We start from the raw sequence: 21,413 nt of genomic DNA on the forward strand, positions 1-21,413 counted from the left end.
ATGTGATTCAATATCAGGAAGAAAAATGGGGGTAAGAAGGCAAAGAGGCAAGCAAAGGAACATGAATAGAGGGTTCATGGGCATGGACAATGGCAGGGGGGTTGCCTGTGGGAGTTGGGGTGATGGGGTAGGAGAAAGCAATGGGGAAAAGGCAGGACAACTGTAACTGAACAACAATAAGAAAAAGAATAAAAATATTATATACACATTTAAAAAATGGGCAATGGGTCTGAATAGACACTTCTTCCAAGAGGACAAACAGATGGCTCACAGAAAAAATAAAAGGTGCTCAACATCAGCAGCCATCAGAGAGATATAAATTAAAACTACAATGAGATACTACCTCATACCTGTCAGATGGCCATCATTAATAAATCAGCAAATGACAAGTGCTGGCAAGAATGTGGAGAAAAGGGAACCCTGGTGCACTGTTGGTGGGAATACAGACTGGTGCAATCACTGTGGAAAACAGTATGGAATTTCCTCAAAAAACTAAAAATGGAACTGCCTTTTGACCCACTGATTCCACTGCTGGGAATATACCCTAAGAATTCTGAAACACCAATCCAAAAGAATTTATGCACCCTTATGTTTATAGCAGTGCTATTTACAGTAGCCAAGTGCTGGAAACAGCCTAAATGCCTCCCGGTGGATGAGTGGATCAAAAACCTATGGTACATTTACACAATGGAATGCTATACATCAGAAAGAAAGAAGGAATTCCTACCCTTTTGCAACAGCATAGATGGAACCGAGAATATTATGCTGAGTGAAGTTAAGTCAGTCAGTGAAAAACAAATACCGTATGATCTCACCTATAAGAGGAATCTAATGAACAAAATAAACTAATGAACAAAATAGAACCACAGGCAATGAAACATGGAACAGGCTGACAGCAGCCGGAAGGTAGGTGGAAAGAAGGAGAAGGGGCTAGACAAAGAACTTGTATGAATGACCCACAGATATGAACAACAGTTGGCTTGAACTGAAATTGAACTGGAACTTGGAATTAACTGTGGGAACAGGGTGTGGGATGGGTGGAGAAGGGCAAAAAGGGGGAAACTGAGACAATTTTCATAAAATAACAATTAAAATATAATGATTTTCATCAAATTGCTAATGACATTTGACTTCTAACCCGTTTGTTTAAAATTAAAGACAAATAATCCATTTAGATGAAAGAATTTACACATAAACTACCATAATTATACCCAATAAGATTAGTAAACCTCTTTTTACATCTGCTAATTACATTTTACAATGAGAAAGTGAAGCGGCCCCTAAGGGAAGGAGTTGTTATAATGGATCAAGTTGATAGTAGTGTGGGATTTTTTAACCCTAACTACCCTGCATATATTCATCCAAAAGTTCAATAGCAAGTTGGATTTAAAACCTTTACTTTTTAAGGAAGGGGCTTTAATATTTCAACTAATTCTATAGTCTAGTTTATGGCTTCTCCTGATCTTCAAGCTTTTCTTATTAAAAAACCCACTTTTTTCTACTTTCCTTACATTTTAGAAGTACCTTACTTGTGACTGTAACCCTGGTAAGTTTGTGCTATACTCAGCTATGTGCACTGATCACAGGCCCTTTGACTGTGGGTGTGGAGAGTTAGCTTACTTTGGATGAGCTGATATTGGGAAGAAGGATAAAAGTGCAGTACAAGGAAGTCTCTTTGTCTCTTTCTCCATGATCTCCACAATTTCCCATTTCAATAAGCCTCCTTTCTTCCTTTTTTTTTTCTCACTATGCTCCACCATGCATCCAAACACAAAAGTTTGTGTTCTTCCCTGAATCAACTATAGGACTTCAACTGAGAAACAGACTGGGATTGAACTTCCCAGATGGCACTAACTTTTACAAACAGGAATCCTACTACTTGTCCACTGTGCAGGCAGGATTGCTTTGAGCAGGTCTTGGTTTGGAAGGAGAAGAATAATTCCTGATGTTTTTGGAAGCAAACTTAGACTAGCATCACTCTTTGTTATTGCACTCTTTGGTTCCACATCTCCTTTTTCTCTCTCCTTGTTCCATTTTCATGAAGCTGAGAGGAGCATAAAACTGTAGGGCAGGGTGAGAAGGGGAGGGTCAGTGCTAGACATTGACTTCTAGCCCTGACTCATTATTATTATTGGCAGTTTTATAATTTTATTTGACAATCAGCAGTTAGTTCTCATCCACATTAGCTGTTCGTGGATTTTTGAAAGTGGTGATAGGACAGCAGCAGTATAGAGCATATTGGGTGAATCTTCAGCCTCATTATGCATTCTGGACAATTACACCCACATGTGGCCTGGGGCATTCCTCATTCCTTTGGCCCTGACAGCTTTGTTGAGTCTGGCGTCAATGGGCACATCTGGATTTTCACACTTTATGGCAAATTTTAGGATCTCTTTGAATGCCCGAGGAGTACGTTTCTTGAAATTCACTCCATGAATGTGCTTGTGGTGTTAATGATGTACTCTCTGGTTATTATCTCGTTGATGGCAGAATGACTCTTATTCTCACCATCTTTCTTTGTGGAAGCCATTTTTCTAGGCCCAGGTTGGAGAGGAAGAGTGTGAAGTATTAAGGAAGAGGGAAGGCAATGTGGCCAGTACAGCTTCCTGGTCATGTGGAGGCAGGTGGTCCAAGTCCTTATCTTTATCTAATTTCTGATTATATATTCATGTTTTGCCACAAGCAACTAGTAGTTTTAATACCAGAGAGCAGTTAAATCTGAAAAGACAAAGTTAGTGGCTGTAATCATTATGCTGTCTGGACCTGGTTCTCCAGCAACAACAAATCCATCCCAAGACCAGTTGGCAGGAAGCTATCATAGTGATGGCTGCTGTTGCTAAGGCCAGGATCACTGAAGGAGTGCTTAGGCAGACCCTAACCCCTGGGGGGAGAGCACAGCTTCAGGCCGATCTTTCTCCTGAGAAAACCAATGATGCTATTGAACAGCACTAAGTTTCACACCCTGCCAACCTCCACCAGTAAGTTTGATAATCAATGGACAAGGTTGTTTGCAAAGATAAAAAGAACAAAAACCTTTTTGGCAGGAAGCGATAGTGAAGATGTGTGTTACTCAAGCCCCAAATTGTTTTCTGTCTGCAAACCTGTGTTTCAATGTGTGCAGGTTTTTTACAGGAAGATTTAAGTTTACTCTGATTCTGAGGAGCTTCTTCCTCTGATCTGTGCTTTAGGAGGCTCTTTGCTCACTGGGGGTGACTTGGCTTCTTAAAGATCTTTGGCAAACCAGAAACGGAGGGTGGTTGGAATGGATGCAAGATTTAAGCCATTTTGAGCAAACACAAAAAGTTTCAAGCTTACCACAGTATTTTGATGTCAAACAGCAGGAAGCCTTATAAAGGCAGCTGAAATGGAATTTTAACCTTCTTAGACCCCGAAAGACTATTTATGGTGCCTAAAAGTCCCTCAGCTCCTTCACATCTCAGTTACACCCCATCTTATCCTCATCACTATGGGCAGTCACACTTGATGGCAACAGGGAGAGGCACAGTCCGTGTGAGGGAGATATAAGAACCTTCAGCCCTATCTACCATATCCATCTTACAGATAAAGATAAGTAAGAAGGGGCAAATGATTTAAGAATCTATAACTTTGGTCCTTGCTTAGAAATGTAATTTCTGTTCTTCTTAGAGACAGATTGAAGTCCATGAGCTGTGAAAGTGTTTGCCAAGATAGTGATGAAGTTTTCAAGGCCATTTGCAGCATTTCAAAGCACTCCATGGCAACTGTATGCTTCTCTAGGATGTGTCTGCAGGGATGTGACTGAAATGGCACTTGGTTGATCTGAACTAGAATTCTTTAGCTTAAGCTTTGTCACAGTGGGTATCTCGTGCTGATTGAAAATTTAGCAACTGAATAGCTTTTTGAGTACTATTAAAGTCAGAAATGAGTGAATTTTTACTTAAATAGTTTTATAGAAAAAGCCTTTAAAATTGTAATATATGGAGAAAATAATAAGTTTGGGATCCTTAATTGATGGATGGACCATTTTTTCAATGAATATTTATTGAACATCTACCAACTGCTAGCAGCCCATGTTACATTTGTAAACAGCACAAAGAAGATGCCTGTAGAATCTCCATCTTAGTAGGGTGAACATAATACATAACACAGGTTGAGAGCTCAGTGTGATGATGGAAAAAATGATGAATTACTAATGAATGATGAATTACTAATAGAGGTGGGAAGACCATGTTAGATGAGGTGGTCAGGGAAGACCTGTTTGAAGAGTAGACAATTGAGCTGAGGCTGAATGATGAGAAAAGTCTGGAAGAATTTGGGGGGAAAATATAAGAAGCAATAGATACAAAGTGTGGAGAAGAAAAGGGGCTTGGCTGCATTAGGGAACAGGAAGGAAGCCAGTGTGGCTGGATCACGTGAGTGACGGGAAAGGTGGCCAGATGCCAAATCACAGGGATCCTGTGATATGAGGTTTAAACTTTATTTTAAGAGCTAATTTCTCCATTTTAACAGCAATGGAGAAATGAGTGAAGTGCTTGGAGCAAGATTTTCAAATGAACTAGTTTTTTCTCTTTCTAAGATCAGTTTGCTGCTGTGGAATGGGTTTGAGAAGCTCAGGAATGGAAACAGAAAGAATGGTCAAGTGGTTTCAAAAATCCAGATATTGCAGTGGCTTGAACTATGGTATGGTGTTTCGCTCTACTGTCCCTAGGGCATGGCCTGAAATGGCTAATTGAACTCTGGAAATTATGTCCAAAGTCTTACTAGCAGGAAAGAGGGAAGAGCATGAGAGAGGAATGCCTTCTCCCTTTGAGGACACTTTTCAGAAGTTACACCCACCACTGTGTTAAGGATCATAGCTGTAAAGAAAGTAAATGCAGTCTTCTTCTGAATGGCCAAGTCCTAGGTAAAAATCTAGGCTCTATCTAGGAGAAGTAGAGAATAGTAGAGGACAATGATCTCTGCTAACTTGTTTTGAAATATATACTCTTGGCAAACATATATTTATATATGTGTGTATATATACATTTTTGGCGAATATATGTATTTGCATATATATATGTACATATATATATATTGCATATATATTTGTTTTATTTTTATAAAAATATCCAAGTGGTTGTAAATGAATTTCTTTCTTTTGATATAGAACTTCTGCTTCCTTGAGCTCTAAGTCAGACTTTTGGACTCTCATAGAGTTTATAAGTCTAAGATTCACAGAATAACTAAGTAAATGAGGATCAAGTAATTAGTTTTACTAACAGCTGAGCAATTACCAAATAACTCCCTCAACATATGGCTGTCTGTTAAGGGCTAAACTGGAAAGAATTCAGCATGGACTTGAGGTCAAAATGGTGCTTCCTACTTCCATACCACATCTCAACCTTAGAATGTGCTTCTGCCTGCATGAAAGACCTGAAGTCCACTTATTCAACCAGTGATCTGACTGTAGGCTGCTCTCACACACCTGACTGTGCATGGAAGATGGAGAAGAAGGTTAGGGTTCCTTTTTAAGAAGAGAGGTCCTGCCTTGTCTCCTTACCCTGCAGAGAAAAGAAGGGATGTATGTAGAAAGGCCAGAAAATTAAGGGAGAGCCCATTTGGCACTCTTTCTCAATCAATATAAAACTCTGACTTCCCAATTTCCCCTCCCATTTGAGAAGAGTAAATAAGAGATGGAGATCTAGGTAGAAAATATATATTGCGGAACTCCCCAAGAGGGCTGAGGAATCTCCTGACCTGTGGGCCGAAATGAAAATGTAATGGGAGAAGGATTATTTATAACTAAAACAATCAGAAAAATGGGATCTAAAGCAAATTTTTAAGTTGGGTATGGTGATGAGTTGTACAACTAATTGCCTCAAATATGCTTTATTTGGGTAATGGTAATATAGCTTTATCTTAAACACATAAAACCTCAGCACAAGGAAAATAAATTTAAAAAAGCAAAATGTCAGGTGTTTTCAAATGATGCAATTTGATGCCTTAATGCACTGAAAGAGAAGAGAAAGGAAAAAGTCATGTAAGGACAGGGGTAAAGAAGTGGATGGGACAGTGAGTGGAGGAGGATGAAGTGGTAGGATGGGGTTGAGGGTAGGGAAGCATGGTAAAAGATGCTTCTGCTACAGAGATCTGGAAGAGAGAATATATTATTAAACTCTGGTATACTCAAGGGGTAATTCAAAGGAGGTTAACAAAAAGAATATTTATAAGGTGTGGGAACAGTGAAAGAAAACAACACAGGATAAAGAAATACTCAGGTACTAGCAACAGTGGCAGGACCTGAAGCGACAAGGGGAGGGAGTGGTCACTAGAACCTGGCAAGAGCTTTAGAGGTGGATGAGGGTTTACTTAGAGGAACACTGAGTTGGTGGGGTAGGAAGAGGAAGGAGATGGGAAAATCAATGCTCTGGCTTCTGTCTTCTCCTTCCCTCTCATCTTTTATTGTCTCCCACTGGCCAAACTCACCTGAAAGCCTGGGGCAACAGACCCAGGTACTGCAGTCATAGAAAAGCCTCCTAAGACATACAGCAGGGCAGAGAAGGATTGAGAGGGATAACTGGAGACTAGCCTGCACAGTATTTTGGTGGATTGCAGGGTAGGAGGTTATGGGAAAGAAGCTGTACTAAAATTCCTGCCACAGTTTTAATAAATGGTTCCAAACAGTCCTCGAGCATTTCCTCTGTCAGTTGCTGGGGGTACCAAGTAAATTACCAGGGACACTGTTCCTGAGAGGCTTATAAGCAAGAATATTGTCATTGCTCTAATGTCAGATGATGGAGGCTATGGGAGCAAAAAGTGCCTGAGAGTTAGTGAAAGCTTCCCAAGAAGGTGGATATTGCATTTGTGCAGAAGATCACCAGGTGGAGGAGAGAAGAAAGTCAGCACAAAACCCACCATGGGCAGGGGTGCAGATGGGGTCAGGGTTTGGCAGCGAAGACATGAAGTTGGAATGAGGAGGAGACAGAGTCTGATATCTGGACTTCATGAGCCAGTCTGGACTTTGAATGTTATCCTTTGAATGGGCAAGTAGGAGTTAACAGAGGCTTATACAGGATGCTGCTTCTTCCAAAGGATAGGCGAGCTGATGCAGAATGTTTCCCCTAATACCTTCCTCTACTTTCCCTCTCATTTCTCTCTCTACTTCTATTCCCCAGCCACCATCTTTTTAGTGTTGTTGTTGTTCCTGGTAGATGAAACCTCCAGGGTGAGGGATTAATTTGGATGGATTTAGTGTAGGGAAGAGAAAAATAAACATTTCAGGTTTTAAAAGTGTTCTCACTTCAGTTGCCAGTAGGGGTTTAATTTGAGGATGGTGGAAATATTGGGGATGCTGGCACAGAAATTAGAAAACTTAATGAGCCAATGCTTAGTGGTTGACTACAATAAAATATAAGTGAGATGATTTCATGACAGCTTGAAAAGTTGTCTTGAAGTACTATCAACATACCAGACTCATGGCCAGGTGAGGTGTAGGTAGATACACTTTGCCTCTTCACACAACCAAAAGAAGGATGACAACAAATTTAAAAACAAAAACAAAACCCCCAGGTCTTCCAGAAAATTGAACTGTATGGAAGTCTGACAGCCAATGAATTAAAGAAGAAACATTGATCCAGACTGGGAGGAGGGGCAGGGTGGAGAGGATGTGCAGCAAGGTGGCAGCTGGAGGACTGGGAAGGCAGGATGGTGGCTGGTGGACCAGGTAGTCCTATGTTTGCTTGTGGATGAACCTGGAGGAACACTGAGGAGTGATACAGACTGTGCAAACCAGGGTTTCAGCATGGGGAAAGAAACCTCAAAATGTCTGGCTGTAAAATTCTATAGGGTTGTGGCAGTATGAGACACTCCCAGCCTCATAGGAGAGTTTGTTGGAGAGAACCACAGGCTCCTAGAACATACACAAACCCACCCACCTGGGAATCAGCACCAGAGGTGCCCAATTTGCTGTGGATAGCAGGGGAAGTGACTGAAAGCTGGCAGAGAGCCAAGCAAGCAACATTGTTCTCTCTCTGACCCCTCCCCCTGCATACAGTGGCCTAATCCAGCCACCTGAGTTGCCCCACCTTGGTGAATACTTAAAGCTCCACCTCTTACTATAAAAAATATGGCTCAAATGAAAGAACAGATCAAAACTCCAATAATAGAACTAAGCAATGAAGAGATAGCCAACCTATCAGATGTAGAATTCAAGACACTGGTAATCAGGATGCTCACAAAAATGGTTGAGTATGATCACAAAATAGAGGAAAAAGTGAAGGTAATGCAAAGTGAAATAAAGCAAAATATAAAGAGAACCAACTGAAGGGAAGGAAACTGGGACTCAACTGGAAATCAACAATTTGGAGCAGGAGGAAGAAATAAACATTCAACCAGAATAGAATGAAGAAACAAGAATTCAAAAAAATGAGGAGAGGCTTAGGAACCTCTGGAACAACTTTAAACATCCCAACATCTGAATCATAGGGGTGCCAAAAGGAGAAGAGAAAGGTGAGGAAACTAAAACCTTACTTGAAAAATAATAAAGGAGAACTTCCCCAGTCTGGCAAAGGAAATAGACTTCCAGGAAGTCCAGGAAGCTCAGAGAGTCCCAAAGAAGTTCGACCCAAGGAAGCACACACCAAGGAACATCATAATTACATTACCCGAGATTAAAGATAAGATAAGGAGAAATTCCTAAAAGCAGCAAGAGGAAAGGAGACAGTTACCTACAAAGAAGTTCCCATAGAACTATCAGCTGATTTCTCAAAAGAAACCTTACAGGCAAGAAGGCACTGGAAAAAAGTATTTGAACTTATGAAAGGCCAGAACCTATATCCAAGATAATTCTATCCAGTAAAGCTTTCATTTAGAATGGAAGGGCAGATAAAGTGCTTCTCAGATAAGGTAAAGTTCAAGAAGTTCATCATCACCAAGCCCTTATTATATGAAATGTTAAAGGGGCTTATCTAAGAAAAATAAGATTAAAACCATGAACAGTAAAATGAAAACAAACTTGCAACCATCAACAACTGAACCTAAAAAAAACAAGAACAAACTAAGCAAACAACTAGAGCAGGAACACAATCACAGAAATGGAGACCACATGGAGGGTTATCAGTGGGAAGGGGGAACAATGAGGGAAAAGGTACAGGGAATAAGAAGAGTAATTGGTATGTACAAAATAGGCAGGGGGAGGTTAGGAATAGTATAGGAAATGGAGAAGCCAAAGAACTTATATCTATAACCCATGGACATGAACTAAGGGTGGGTAATGTTGGTGGGAGAGGAGTGCAGGGCAGAAGTGAATAAAGGGGAGAAAAATATGGGACAACTGTAATAGCACAATCAAAATATACTTAAAATACTATCAACATACCTTGATGTCTACTATTGTAGATGGTAATAGAGCAAATGTTGAATTAATGAAAACACAAACATACTCTCACATTTCTTCTTTACAAGTTGATGGACAAAGAGAAAACTCTTCAAGAGTTTGGGGAGAAAGTCCTTTATCCAGTTATTCAAACAACTATTTTTTATCTGCACTTTTATTTTATATACCCTTTACACCTGTTTAATTAATCCTAAACATGATGCTGACTGCTAATTAAACAGCCCTGAAAGTGACTGACTGAAGGTAGTAATTTGAGATAATTAGTTTTGGGTTCAAACACTCAATTTTCACACTTTGTGATCATTTTTAGAAAGGGGTGGCTCATTATTATAGGCAGGGTGGAGGTTGTGTAAGGCACTTTACTGCTGGACTCTGGGTAGCTCCACTGCTACTGGACTCTGAATAGCCCTCAGTGGGAGGATTATTACACATCTGAATAGGGCAAGGAAGTGTGCCATATCATTTCCTATAGAATGATCCCACACCGTGCCCCCCAGCGCACCACGGTCATCATGCACAGAATTCCTTCCAAAGCAAAGATCAGGCTGCTGAACAACTTTCATTGGAACAGAGAAATTTACATGGTCTTGATCTTTGGGAAAGTTTTACCTCATAATGGGTAGATCTCACTGAGTCATCTATTGTCTATTTCCCAGGTCCTCTCGATGCAAGCAATAAAAGGTAAAAAAGGCCAACATTTTGTGTATTGTTAGAAATGTGGAGGTGTGTTCTGGCTGAGTAGTCATGTATTACAAAAGCACAAAGCTTAATCAAGGGAACTATCTGCCAAGAGATGGCTGGTGTATCTGGCAGAAAAAGCAAAGGGGCAGGAAGGAGGCAGGTCAGGCTGGTTTTTATGAACCCACAACGTTAACAAGGAAGTTAATGTGATTCCACTAGGAGAACAGGACCAGGAAGAATTGGGGGTTAAATAGGCTAACTCATTGTTAGAGTCAATATACATAGATGCAGCTTGCCCAGAAGCTGAATGAATTCTGTAGCACCCTGGAGAGCTCCAAGCACATTCTTGTGCTTCTGCTTTCTTGGGTAACTGAGGATTAAAAAATATATTTTATTTATTTTTATTTTTAGACAGAGGGGGAGGGAGGGAGAAAGAGAGGGAGAGCAATATCAGTTTATGATTACCTCTTGTGTGCCCCCTACTGGGGACCTGGCTTGCAACCCAGGCATGTGCCATGACTAGGGATTGAACCAGCAACCCTTTGGTTCACAGGCAGGCACTCAATTCAGTGAGCCATATCAGCCAGGGCTGGATTTTTTTTTTTTTTTAATTTTGGGATGTTCAGTGTCACTTCACTGATCACCATTGGGACTTAGACCTTCTAGATCTAAGTAATCCAGATGCTGAGGTCTTTTCACAGATTTGAAGAGGAGATCATTTATATGGACTGGGAATCATTTGTCAGGGAGGGGGTTGTGGGTCCCAGAGTGTGCAGTATCTGATGGAGAGTAAAGTTAATTGTTTCATGTATGACTCAAACTTGCATCTTCAACCAAGCACCCTGTGTTATGGCATCTTGTAGTCATTTTGTCCACTGAACTTTTTCACATCATATCATGGTAGCAGAGGAGGGAGGACATACACAGTTGCCAAGCTCACCCTCCCAAATTGCCCTCTTTTCACCCTTTACACTTTTTTTGGGTGATCACATGCTTTACTACCACCTCCATTATGCTCCCACCTTTCTTTTCCTTCAGTTCCAAAGGTGCTCTTAAATGCTAGATCCCCCAATATTATTGCCCACAATTTAGTTGCTTTCATCCATCTCACAAGAATCTCAAGAGAGGCAAATCAGCAGTTAAACCTACCTTTTTTTGTCTGACAAATTTCCTTTAAAAAATCTGTCATGGTAAATAGCAAACATCATTTACCTACTTACCAAAATCATAGGACTAAGAGTCATTCCACATTTCTCATAACCTATACCTTTCCTTGCCTTTTTGGTACCTACAGGTCCCACACTTCCTTTTTTCACTTCATCATCTAGTTTCTGTCTAGCTTTGTGGTTTTATTCTTTGACATTCTTTCCTTGGTATCCTATCATGCCCTTTCTTGACTGCTTGCCTTTGGACATGCAGTTCCCGTGGCTGCACTGTTCTTTCCCACTTGGTGTCTAGACTTCACGTGCTTCCAAGGTACTTCTTTGGCAACCATGTATTCTTCTGTTAGACAGAGTCCTCACTTGGACATAGAGTGAATGTCACATTTTAAAAGTTTTTTAAGGGACAGATTTGTGGCATGCAGCCAATTTGTTGCTCAGTTCAGATATATTTAGGGAAAATGACATAGGATTCCTAGTTGAAAATTTAGCAATTCACCCCCTTAATTTCAGAAAATAGTCTATTTTCCATAAGGAATTATTATTGTATGGATTCCTGTTTTGTGATGTCTTTTGGGGGGCGGGTTGGAAAAATATTTTTATTAGAAGACACATGGTTGGCTAGTCCCATATATTTCTTTGAGAATCATTATATTAATAATCAGTGACTAGACTTGCAAAACTAAATATTTCAAATATTTCAAAAAAGGTAATGTTAAAACTGAAATGGTATTAAGTGTAAAAAAACCCTCATATTAAAGTCTGTTTGTCACTGTGTAGCTTTTATGTCCTAAAGCCAAAGACAATTTCAGAGACAATTTCTGATGCATGTATATACCATACCTCCATGTCTGCCTCACTTTTGCCCTAGAACTTGTCATGTACAGAATACAACAGCAACAACAAGAAAAAGCACAAATATTTTGCTTTGCTTTCAGAAACAGTAGAATCTGAATCAAAACTAAATTTTTTCCTGCTGTTTAGAAATGTGTTTTGAAAGAAAGTGAGCCTACAGACCATTATAAAATACTTTCTAATGAAATTGTTGGTTATAGAACCTTTTTTTTCAGGCTCACATTGCTGTCTCTAGGTTTCTGATATAGTTGTGGCTGTTCAGACTCTTGTGACAATCCATCATTCCACACGATTCCTCATGGGTTGAAATGACTTATCATTTGTTTTGCAGATACCTCAAATCAGCTATGCATCCACAGCCCCAGAGCTAAGTGACAACACCAGGTATGACTTCTTCTCCAGGGTGGTCCCACCTGATTCCTACCAAGCGCAAGCCATGGTGGACATTGTGACGGCACTGGGGTGGAATTATGTTTCGACATTGGCTTCTGAGGGCAACTATGGAGAGAGTGGTGTGGAGGCGTTCACTCAGATCTCGAGGGAGATTGGTAAGCATATATTTATCAGATGACTGTATTTGGAGGTGACAGGTTGCGGAAGTCCTATCATCTCCAAGCACTCTCTGATCTGTATGGAATGATTAGAACTCCTACAGATGCATGACCTAGGCTGTCCACTCTAGGGGGAAGCGAGGTTTATTATAAATGATTTTGTTGTTCACGGGCTATCAAGGTGACACTTTGGTGCTAATTTAGGAAGTAGAGCTCCTGACTCAGTCAGACATTTTTTAAACTTGTCTGTTTTGACAAGGGAGCTTGCTGGCACATTAGAGCCACTGTAAATTTGAATAAATGACATACTTTTTGATTGTTCTAGTTGGAAGTTTACATTAGCAAGTCATTAAATTTAAAAAAAAGGCAGTGGAATTTACATCCACCTCTAGAGGGATTAAGACTGGTAATCACTTTAAAATTATACTGAAGTAGCCTCTAAGACTATGCTTAAGTGATATTCATGCTGTAGTATTTGACTTCTTGCATTTTTATTCTTACCTTAAACACTGGAGCTTACAGTGGAATGAAGGGCAGAATGTAATAAAAACTTGGTTAGAACAAGGTGCTGATGAACTCCATTGTGGACTTTTTTTTCAAGATGCTCATCCAAATCTCTGTAGGCATTGCACCAGGTGCATGTTTATTTATGAGGTTATAAATCCATTTCACTGTGTAGGGAAACAAAACAGAACAAAACAAAAAACAACTTAGAGGACAAATCTTATTGCTGATTGGTCAACAACATAACTTTGTGGATGAAAGGAGACATATTACTGTTACTTAAAAAATACTATTATTAAGAATTACTGACTAAAATTTGCATTTTTTTCTGTAAGCATACTATTTTGTGGCCAAATTAAAGTGCCTATTGGCTGTTTTGAGAAATTTTGAACTTGAAGGAAGAAATTATGTTGATAATTTATTGTCTTTCCTGGAGACTTCTACTCAGGAAAAAATCATGGTAGTAATTTGGACTTACAATTAGCAAGAACAAAGAGTTTTGGAATAATTTATGGAATAAGATCTTCTCTTGAAAGATTTGCAGATGCTTGGGATCTGTTTTCAATATAGTAGGGCAATGGAAATGTATTTTACACGTTTGGTATGTTTAAAATTTGTTCCAGTGCTTATACTGTTGCATAAGACCTAGGAAAGGAGAAAGGGCCTGGTGTTCTGGGACAGATTGGGTTAATTGATTTAATTGGACAACTAGTCACACCTGTTGTGAATGTCCATGATGCCATAATGTTTGTTCTTTGGAATTTAAACCTATATTACTATTGTTATAAAAACGATGCAAAGCACTTTAAATGCTGACAAATTATATTACCTTCTTGGATAAGAATTCCAAGTTTATCCTTAGAGGAAATGCTCACTAAAATGAAAATAATAGCTTCTGGAATTAGGGTTAATGCATTTTTTAAGCAGCTGATGTCAGTTCTTACCAGAATGATAATTTATCAAGAGAAGGAAACAGAGTATGTATTGAAATTGTAAGTTTTCTGTAAGGATCCTATATATCATTCCACTACAGGACACATTTTGTGTGCATGAAAGAGATGACTATGAGAAATTAAATACAGGACACAATTTCCCAATTGTTGGAGAATCTGATAAAACACGTTGTTCTAAAAGTTAAGCGAGATCGCAGTTTTATTCTTTTGAGTAAAACAAGAAATACTGTTTTCACTTTCTAGGGGGCATTGCTATGCTTTGGAAGGCTGTCACATAAAAGGATTCAGATGGTGCCATTCATTATTCCTGTTTCTATCTTAGTCATTCTTATGGGAGAAAATAATTTTAGTGCCTTGCATATGCTCCTGATTAGAGCAACATGTTTCTTCTATTTGATCCTTTCAGTATTCTGTGACTTGATTGGCTGTCCATTCTATTTCTGTTATCACTTATCTGGGGAATGGGGGAAGGCAGGATTGTCAATTAATATGCAGAATACTGAAAATGCCAAATTAGCACCACACTAGAGTATGCCATGGAATATATTAAATATCAAAATCCTTCCTCATTTTAATGACAAAGATTTTATCTAGAACAAAAATAGCTGAAAATTAAACCTTTTACATGACAATGATATTAATGGGAATGGCAAATGGTAGCAACTTAACCCATTCTGAAGTGAACTGATGACTCTAATGAAAATTCATTAGTTCTGTAACATTTGCTCTTCTTGCTACAATATCGATGATATCTTTGTCACCATGTTAGTAATGTGTTTTTAAAAATTTTAGTATCTTGACATAGGAGTCAAGTAATAAATTTATTTTCTGGAGTGTCTGCCTATTAATAAAATTATACATTTTCCCAACTCTAATAAATTTTCCTGTGCTCTGTTCTGAATTTCTCTCTTTAGAAACATTCATTACTAAGATAGTGCAATGCAGAAGAAGGCATTCTGTGTTTTAGCTTTGATTAATTCAGACAGATTTTAATGAAATGATAGTGAAATGAAAATATGTTTAGTGATAACTTGTTTGTTTGGTTTGATTAGAACTTTTTCATTTTAACAAAATCTGAGATTGGGGGAAGTGTCTTTCATGCACCTTGGAGAATGCAGTTTATGAGTAAGTGACGGTCATGAACAGAGATGTCAGTGATGGCCCTTCCTAGTGAAAATCCTTCTGAGGATCATAGGGACAGGAGTTATTTGATAAAACAAAGACAAATAGCTTCTTGGTATCTGAGTTGTTATAGTCTCATCCCAATGCATTCCCTACTGTAGGTTTTTCACGGAAGAAGGCTAAAAATATGTTTGAGATCAGCAAATAGCAACATTTGACTGAAGCATAGTTTCTATAGTAAGGAGACAAAATAAGAAAGCTTAATGTGGACACATGGTTCAGTGTTTTACTCCATAGGGTGGTAATTTTATCTTTTACATGCCAAACAATGGAGGGAACTGCTGAGAAATGAGGGATCTGTTAGGATGTGTATTTAGGATTATACAGGTGAGAGCCAGAAGGTAAGGAGAAGTTGAGAAGCCATTGCAATATCAATCTCAGCCGGATACAGGATAGGCAGGAGAAATGCAGAGGTGTTGGACAAATTGTGCAAATTTTCAGTTATGTGGATGAATAAATTCAGGAGATGTAATGTACAGAATTGTAACTATAGTTGATAAGACCGTGTCTCATACTTAAAGTTTACTACGAGAGTTGATCTTGAGTGTTCTCACCACACACACAAAATACAGTAACTATGTGAGGTGATGAATATGTTAACTAGCTGATTGTCTTAATCATTTCATGATGTATATGTATGTCAAAATGTAATGTTGTCTACCTTAAATTTATACAACACTTCTCAATTATACCTCAGTAAGGCTGGAAAAAATAAAATTGTTATAAATGCAAAAAATAAGTATGGGAATAACAGCCCAGACTTAGCAATGGAAAGCTAAGAGTGTGGCAGAGTGTTCCCTTCTTCTGGTGGGTTTATGGCCATGGGAGGGCCCTCAGGCTCCTCTGAAAAATATTTCCATGGTGGGAGATGGCAGGAGTTCCTGAGGAAAAATTCAAGGTTGTTCAGCAGACTTTATTAACAGAATGGGAACTTTTATGAGTGTGGATAGCTGAGAGTGTGTGTGTTACGGTGACGGAGAACCAAGCAGTGTCCTTGAGAGGAAGTGTTAGTTTCCTGCTGCTGCCGTAACAAAACACCACAGACTGAGTGGCTTAAACCAACAGAGAAGTGTATTGTTTCACAGTTCTTGAGTATAGAAACTGAAATCAAAGTGTCAGCAGGGCCATGCTGCTTCTGAAATTTGTAGAGTAGAACTATTCCTTGTCTCTTACAGCTTCTAGTGTTTGCTGGTAATCTTTGGTGTTCATTGGGTTGTAGATGCATTGCTCCAGTCTCTGCCTTTCTCATTGCATTTCCATCTTCTCCCTTGTGTATTCTCATCTTGTAAGGAAGCCAGTCATGTTGAATAAAAGCCTACCCTGCTCTAGCATGACCTCATCTTAACTAATTACATCGGTGGTGGACCTATTTCCATATAAAGTCACATGCTGAGGTACTGAGGTTAAGATACCAACATATCTTGTTGGGAGACACAATTTAATACAAAATAACAGGGGTAATAGTGAAGAAGGATGTATTTAGGGAGATAATTTCCAGTGACAGGGATGAGAGGTAGTCCAGAAGGTTAGAAGTAAGGATGAGAGGAATGTTGAGTAGACAGAATTTGGTTAATGGAGAAGCCCATAATATAACCAGTTTTGAAGTTCCTTTGGAGTGTTACAGGATTCTAGTCTCCCAATTCTGGTTACTTAGGTAGATGAGGTTGTATAATAGGTAATGCAGGGTTCCAAACTGGGTTAGGTAGTGGGATCCTAGTGTCTGACTTTCCCAGGGACCCAGGTAGTCAAGAGCTTCCCAGCAGGATCACAGAGGGCACTTCCTATGCAGTGATCTACTGGCTGTTCAAACCCCCACTTTATGTGATTCTGAGAGGCTGTGATTTTTTATGACACTTAGAAACTTTTGGACATCCAGAGAGTCATTTCTGGCCTTTAGTTACCCCTTTGGTTTCTTTTGGCTTCAGGGAAGGAAATAGCTCAATTGCTCCTGGTTGTTAAGGCTTAGCTATCACCCATCTTATACACCCTCAGTTGTTAGGACCATAGTTCAATATTTCTGTCTTGTTTTAATTATCTGTATGATGTTTTCATTGATATTGTAATGAACAGGTTGATAATATGGGCTCATGCTTTTCCATCATCAGCTCTGGGGCTCATAGCTTGTGACTCGGGAAATGACTTCCTTGAGTCTTTAGACAGGTTCTTTTACTTCTTTGTCTTCCTTTAGTATATTACTTTTAAAAAGAAGACAGGATAATAAATGTTAATACTACCACTCTTATTATAATGGGCAAGGAAGCTAAAGCTTGATCTTTGAAGATGAGAGGGCTTTGTGAAAGCCTAGTATTTTTTCACTGTGGATTTGCACAGTGTGGCAGCACACCTCCCTTAATCAGCCCTTTAGTTTACGAATGGTTCATTGAAGATGATGACGGGCTTGTGAGTCATCATCACACACGTTATAGGGGGCAGAATAGACATGATTCTGTCAGATCTTTTACCATATGTGGCTTCCCCCCCTAATTTGCAAGTGCTGGAAGCTTCTGACTATTGTCTGACATATGTTCAGAATCTTAAAATCTCAGAGTTGGAAGGGACCACAGAGGTCATTGCATTGGCACGATCTGTTTGGAATGTTAATGCAATAGACCAATTTAATTAATTCATTTTTTTGTATATGAAATGACTGACCCTTGCCTAAACACTTAATAGTGATTTATTTTTGGTGAGGGTCAAATAATAATGTAAGGAAACCTCATTCTTATTTTACAATGGAAAAGTGCCCACTGATCATATTTTTACACTATCTCTGTATTGTTTTAAAAAGAAAGCATTTTTTTTTCTTTTGGGTTATAAACAAGAACCACGTTTGTGTTAACTGAAATGGATTTATTTCAAGATTAAAACAAAATATTTTCAGCAACAGAGAAAAGAATACATAAAGAGCAGCTTTTTTCTTCAGATGTGCAGTGCTTTGGAAAAATGACTTCCAGCAGGCAAAAATCAATTTGACAGAAGTATTAGTGTTGTAAAATGCTACAAATGAAAGGAAACATTTTAATTCAATAGAAACTTTTACTTTATATTTCTACAGCTGAGTTCCAGTTGATAACACTGCATTTCAAGTTGCAAATTATATTTAATTAATATTAACACCAGGTAATTGGCATGAATAACTTCAAAGGAGGGCTGAGGAAATTGCAAATTGGAACTGTGGGTATGCGGATCCTGCAGAAGCTTTATAGGGATCCAAAGAAAGTGTATATAATTTTAACAGTTACTGCAGGACGTGACCAAATAGAAAGTCATTTCAAAGCTGTTCCTCCCCCTCACCTTTCCTAATATTTAGGACTTAGGAACTGCTGAGTAGCTATAGCTGCTGTTAATGTAAAACAGCAAAGAGCATTCAATAAATGCTTTCAAACCTACAATTCTAATGCTGTTGTTAAGTGTTTGGTAAACAATGGCAATTTGATGCAGTGGAACCTGCTTTGGAGTCAAGAACTTCTTTAAATCCCTCTTCACTGAGTATGAGACTTTGAGGATTAATTTCTGTGTCAGTTATATGAGAGGCCTCTGCTCAGTGATCATCAAATGATAGAATACTTTGGAATGATCCTCATAAACTCCAACGTGCTATTTGATCATCAGGTGTTACTAGTGAAAAGAATGGGGCAAATACATTTTTTTCCAGTGTGTGGCAAAGCTGTGTATTTTTATGAGGATCATAAATGTACTGCCTGGCTTTGCTTGATTTGTTAACTGCCATCAAATGTAGTCATATTCTGCCTGAAAGGTCAGAGAGAAAGATTATGAATGCCCACCTGTCCTCCCTGTTCTCCTAAATTCTTCACAACTGCTGTGGTAGGTATTCTACCCCATATCTTATTCTTGTCATCCCTGGTTGTCAAAATAGTTATTGTGTCACTTGACAGCTGTCTTTGCTTCACTCTGTTCATTCAGTTGCCACTTAAAAGGTTTGAGATCAGGACAAGCATGGGGTATCTTGCCTTGTCTTTAGTGCTGTGCTCCTGTAAGTCTCTGAGCTGTAGCCCCCACCACTTAGTGCTCTGATTGTAATGCCAATTTCTCCGTAGATGTCTTCCACCAGAATTTGTTTCTCTCAGTGGAAAGACCTCCCCACTCCCTGAAGGATGCACATAACAGGTGCTTTATGAACTTACTTTGAATGGCCACTGCCACCAGATTCCTGGTAGTGTTGATATTGTGAGCCTAGAGGTCAGGCTTGCTCAGGCTCTGGGAATTGAAAGTCAAACATGTTTTCAACAATGGCTCATGCATTTTCTTTGCTAATGTGTAACCTTTTTGGGAACGTCCAGGGGCTTGCTTGCTGTTAAAACACTTAGAATTCATTTTTTAAAAACTTACTGTCAAACATCAAAGCTTGTAATCTGTAGGTTCATCCCCCCCCCACTCCCAACATCTCAGGCCAAATAGAGCTGTGGAATGGTTAAGAGCTTCTTACCAGCTGGGTTTGAGTTCTAGATATGTCATATCCTGCCTAGGAGACTTTTGGTAAATTACTTAATCTTCTTGTGCCCTGATTTTCTTGTCTGTAGAATTGGGATAACAACTGGATAAGAATTAAGTGAATTCATCATGACAGTGTATGGTCATGAGCAAGTAAGAAGGGAGAGTGAGGCCTGAATAAGTACTTAATTAAAGTCAGCCAATACTCCTCATTCCTGAAACTTGCTTTGTTGCTCCCAACAGTGACCAATCCTATTGCTATTTTTTCTTAGCATGACTCATATGCTACATAGAATAGTGTTAGCACCTAGTTGAGTGCATGAATTAATTAATTGCTAGTCTCTATTGGCTCATTAAATGTTCCCTCTGATTCAGCCAGCATTTATTGTACACCACCATGGATCACCACATACCTGTGTTAGGCCTTCAAGATACAGAGGTGAATTGTGGCCTCTGCTTTCTAGCTATGTATCCAAGGAGGAAGAGATTCAAACAATTACACACAGATGTGATCATTGCCTTAATGATGACATTATTAGAGGCGTTGGCCAAGAACACTGTGCCTAAGAGAGGACGTCTTTTAGCTCATGTAACAACAAGACCTGGCGTAAAGCAGTGGACGATGGCAGTGTGTGGACCTCAAGGGCAAATGTAGTATACCATGTGACTGATATGAATGAAATTAATTTAGATAACTCTAGCAGAAACACTGATTTTTGAGAAAAAGAGGAAGCACCAAAGTTTGAATATAGAATGATGCCCATGTTGTAGTGGTGTGTTGTATATGTGTGAAATGTTTCGTATGTGTGATATATAGACTTTGTGACCACTCTTTTTCCTTGATCTACTGATGACCATTCAGATGTGTCCACTTACAGATAGTGTATGATGCTCCACAGTGTGTTTACCCTTGTTTTTCCTGATCATGCCCACCCAGCATCACACAAGCCCTTGTGAGAAGTTTCAGTTTTGTTTAGTTTCTGAGTCAGAGCCAGGGCCAGTAGTTTGTCCCCAAACTCACCCTACAAGTTTCTTCACTCTGGAACGATTTTGCCATGATGAACCCTGTAGCTGGTAGTCCCAGGGTGACCCCTGAGCCCCTTTATAGGTTACTGCAAACTTGCCATGCTGTTCTGCCCTTGACTCACAGTCCAGATTGTGAGGCCTGGGCTCTGCCTGAGACTCTGGCCTCCAAGGTTTGGGTTGTGACACTGCCTCTTCCTGGTCAACTCTTCTCCCCGACTGGTGGGGATGCCTGGTCCTCTGACTGTATGTCACATAGCTGTTGAGGTCTGACTATGCATGAAGCCACTAGGCAGAGCCCTGCCCGTCTGTTGTGCCCCTAATATATTCTGGGGTCTGGTCCCATTTTCACATTTCTCACATCCTTTGAGTGTTATATCCCTGGAATCAGGGCATTCCATCTCAGGTGATGCTCTGAGTTTCTCAGAGATTCCCATGCAAATGCTTAGAAAGGACTAGGATCTGTCATGTCAATAGTGTGGGCCCTGTTTTGAGTTATCTTTTCCTGTTACCTAACTCTCATTGCCAGATGTATTAGTTGCCGAGGACTGCTGTAACAAGGTACAACAAACTGGGTGGCTTAAACAATGTAACTCTATTGGGTCATGATCCTAATTCTCCTGCTACAAGTCCATGATCCATTCTCCTGCTACAAGGTGTTGTCAGGGATGATTCCTTCAGAGGGCTGTACAGAGGAATA

The 21,413-nt window shown here is 39.5% G+C and overlaps 1 protein-coding gene across 1 annotated transcript in view; it reads left to right on the forward strand.

Annotated features, from left to right (window-relative positions):
- The window catches only part of GRM8 (glutamate metabotropic receptor 8), an 830,046-nt gene that overhangs the window by 161,494 nt on the left and 647,139 nt on the right, over positions 1 to 21,413 (forward strand). Inside the window, exon 3 of the mRNA XM_037049282.1 lies at positions 12,380 to 12,596. Within this exon, the coding sequence (XP_036905177.1) occupies positions 12,380 to 12,596 (217 nt within the window). The remainder of the gene's footprint in view (positions 1 to 12,379; positions 12,597 to 21,413) is intronic.

The sequence above is a fragment of the Sturnira hondurensis genome, unplaced genomic scaffold, assembly GCF_014824575.4.
Source record: "Sturnira hondurensis isolate 20B ecotype Veracruz unplaced genomic scaffold, ASM1482457v3 Scaffold0006437, whole genome shotgun sequence".
Lineage (NCBI taxonomy): Eukaryota > Metazoa > Chordata > Mammalia > Chiroptera > Phyllostomidae > Sturnira > Sturnira hondurensis.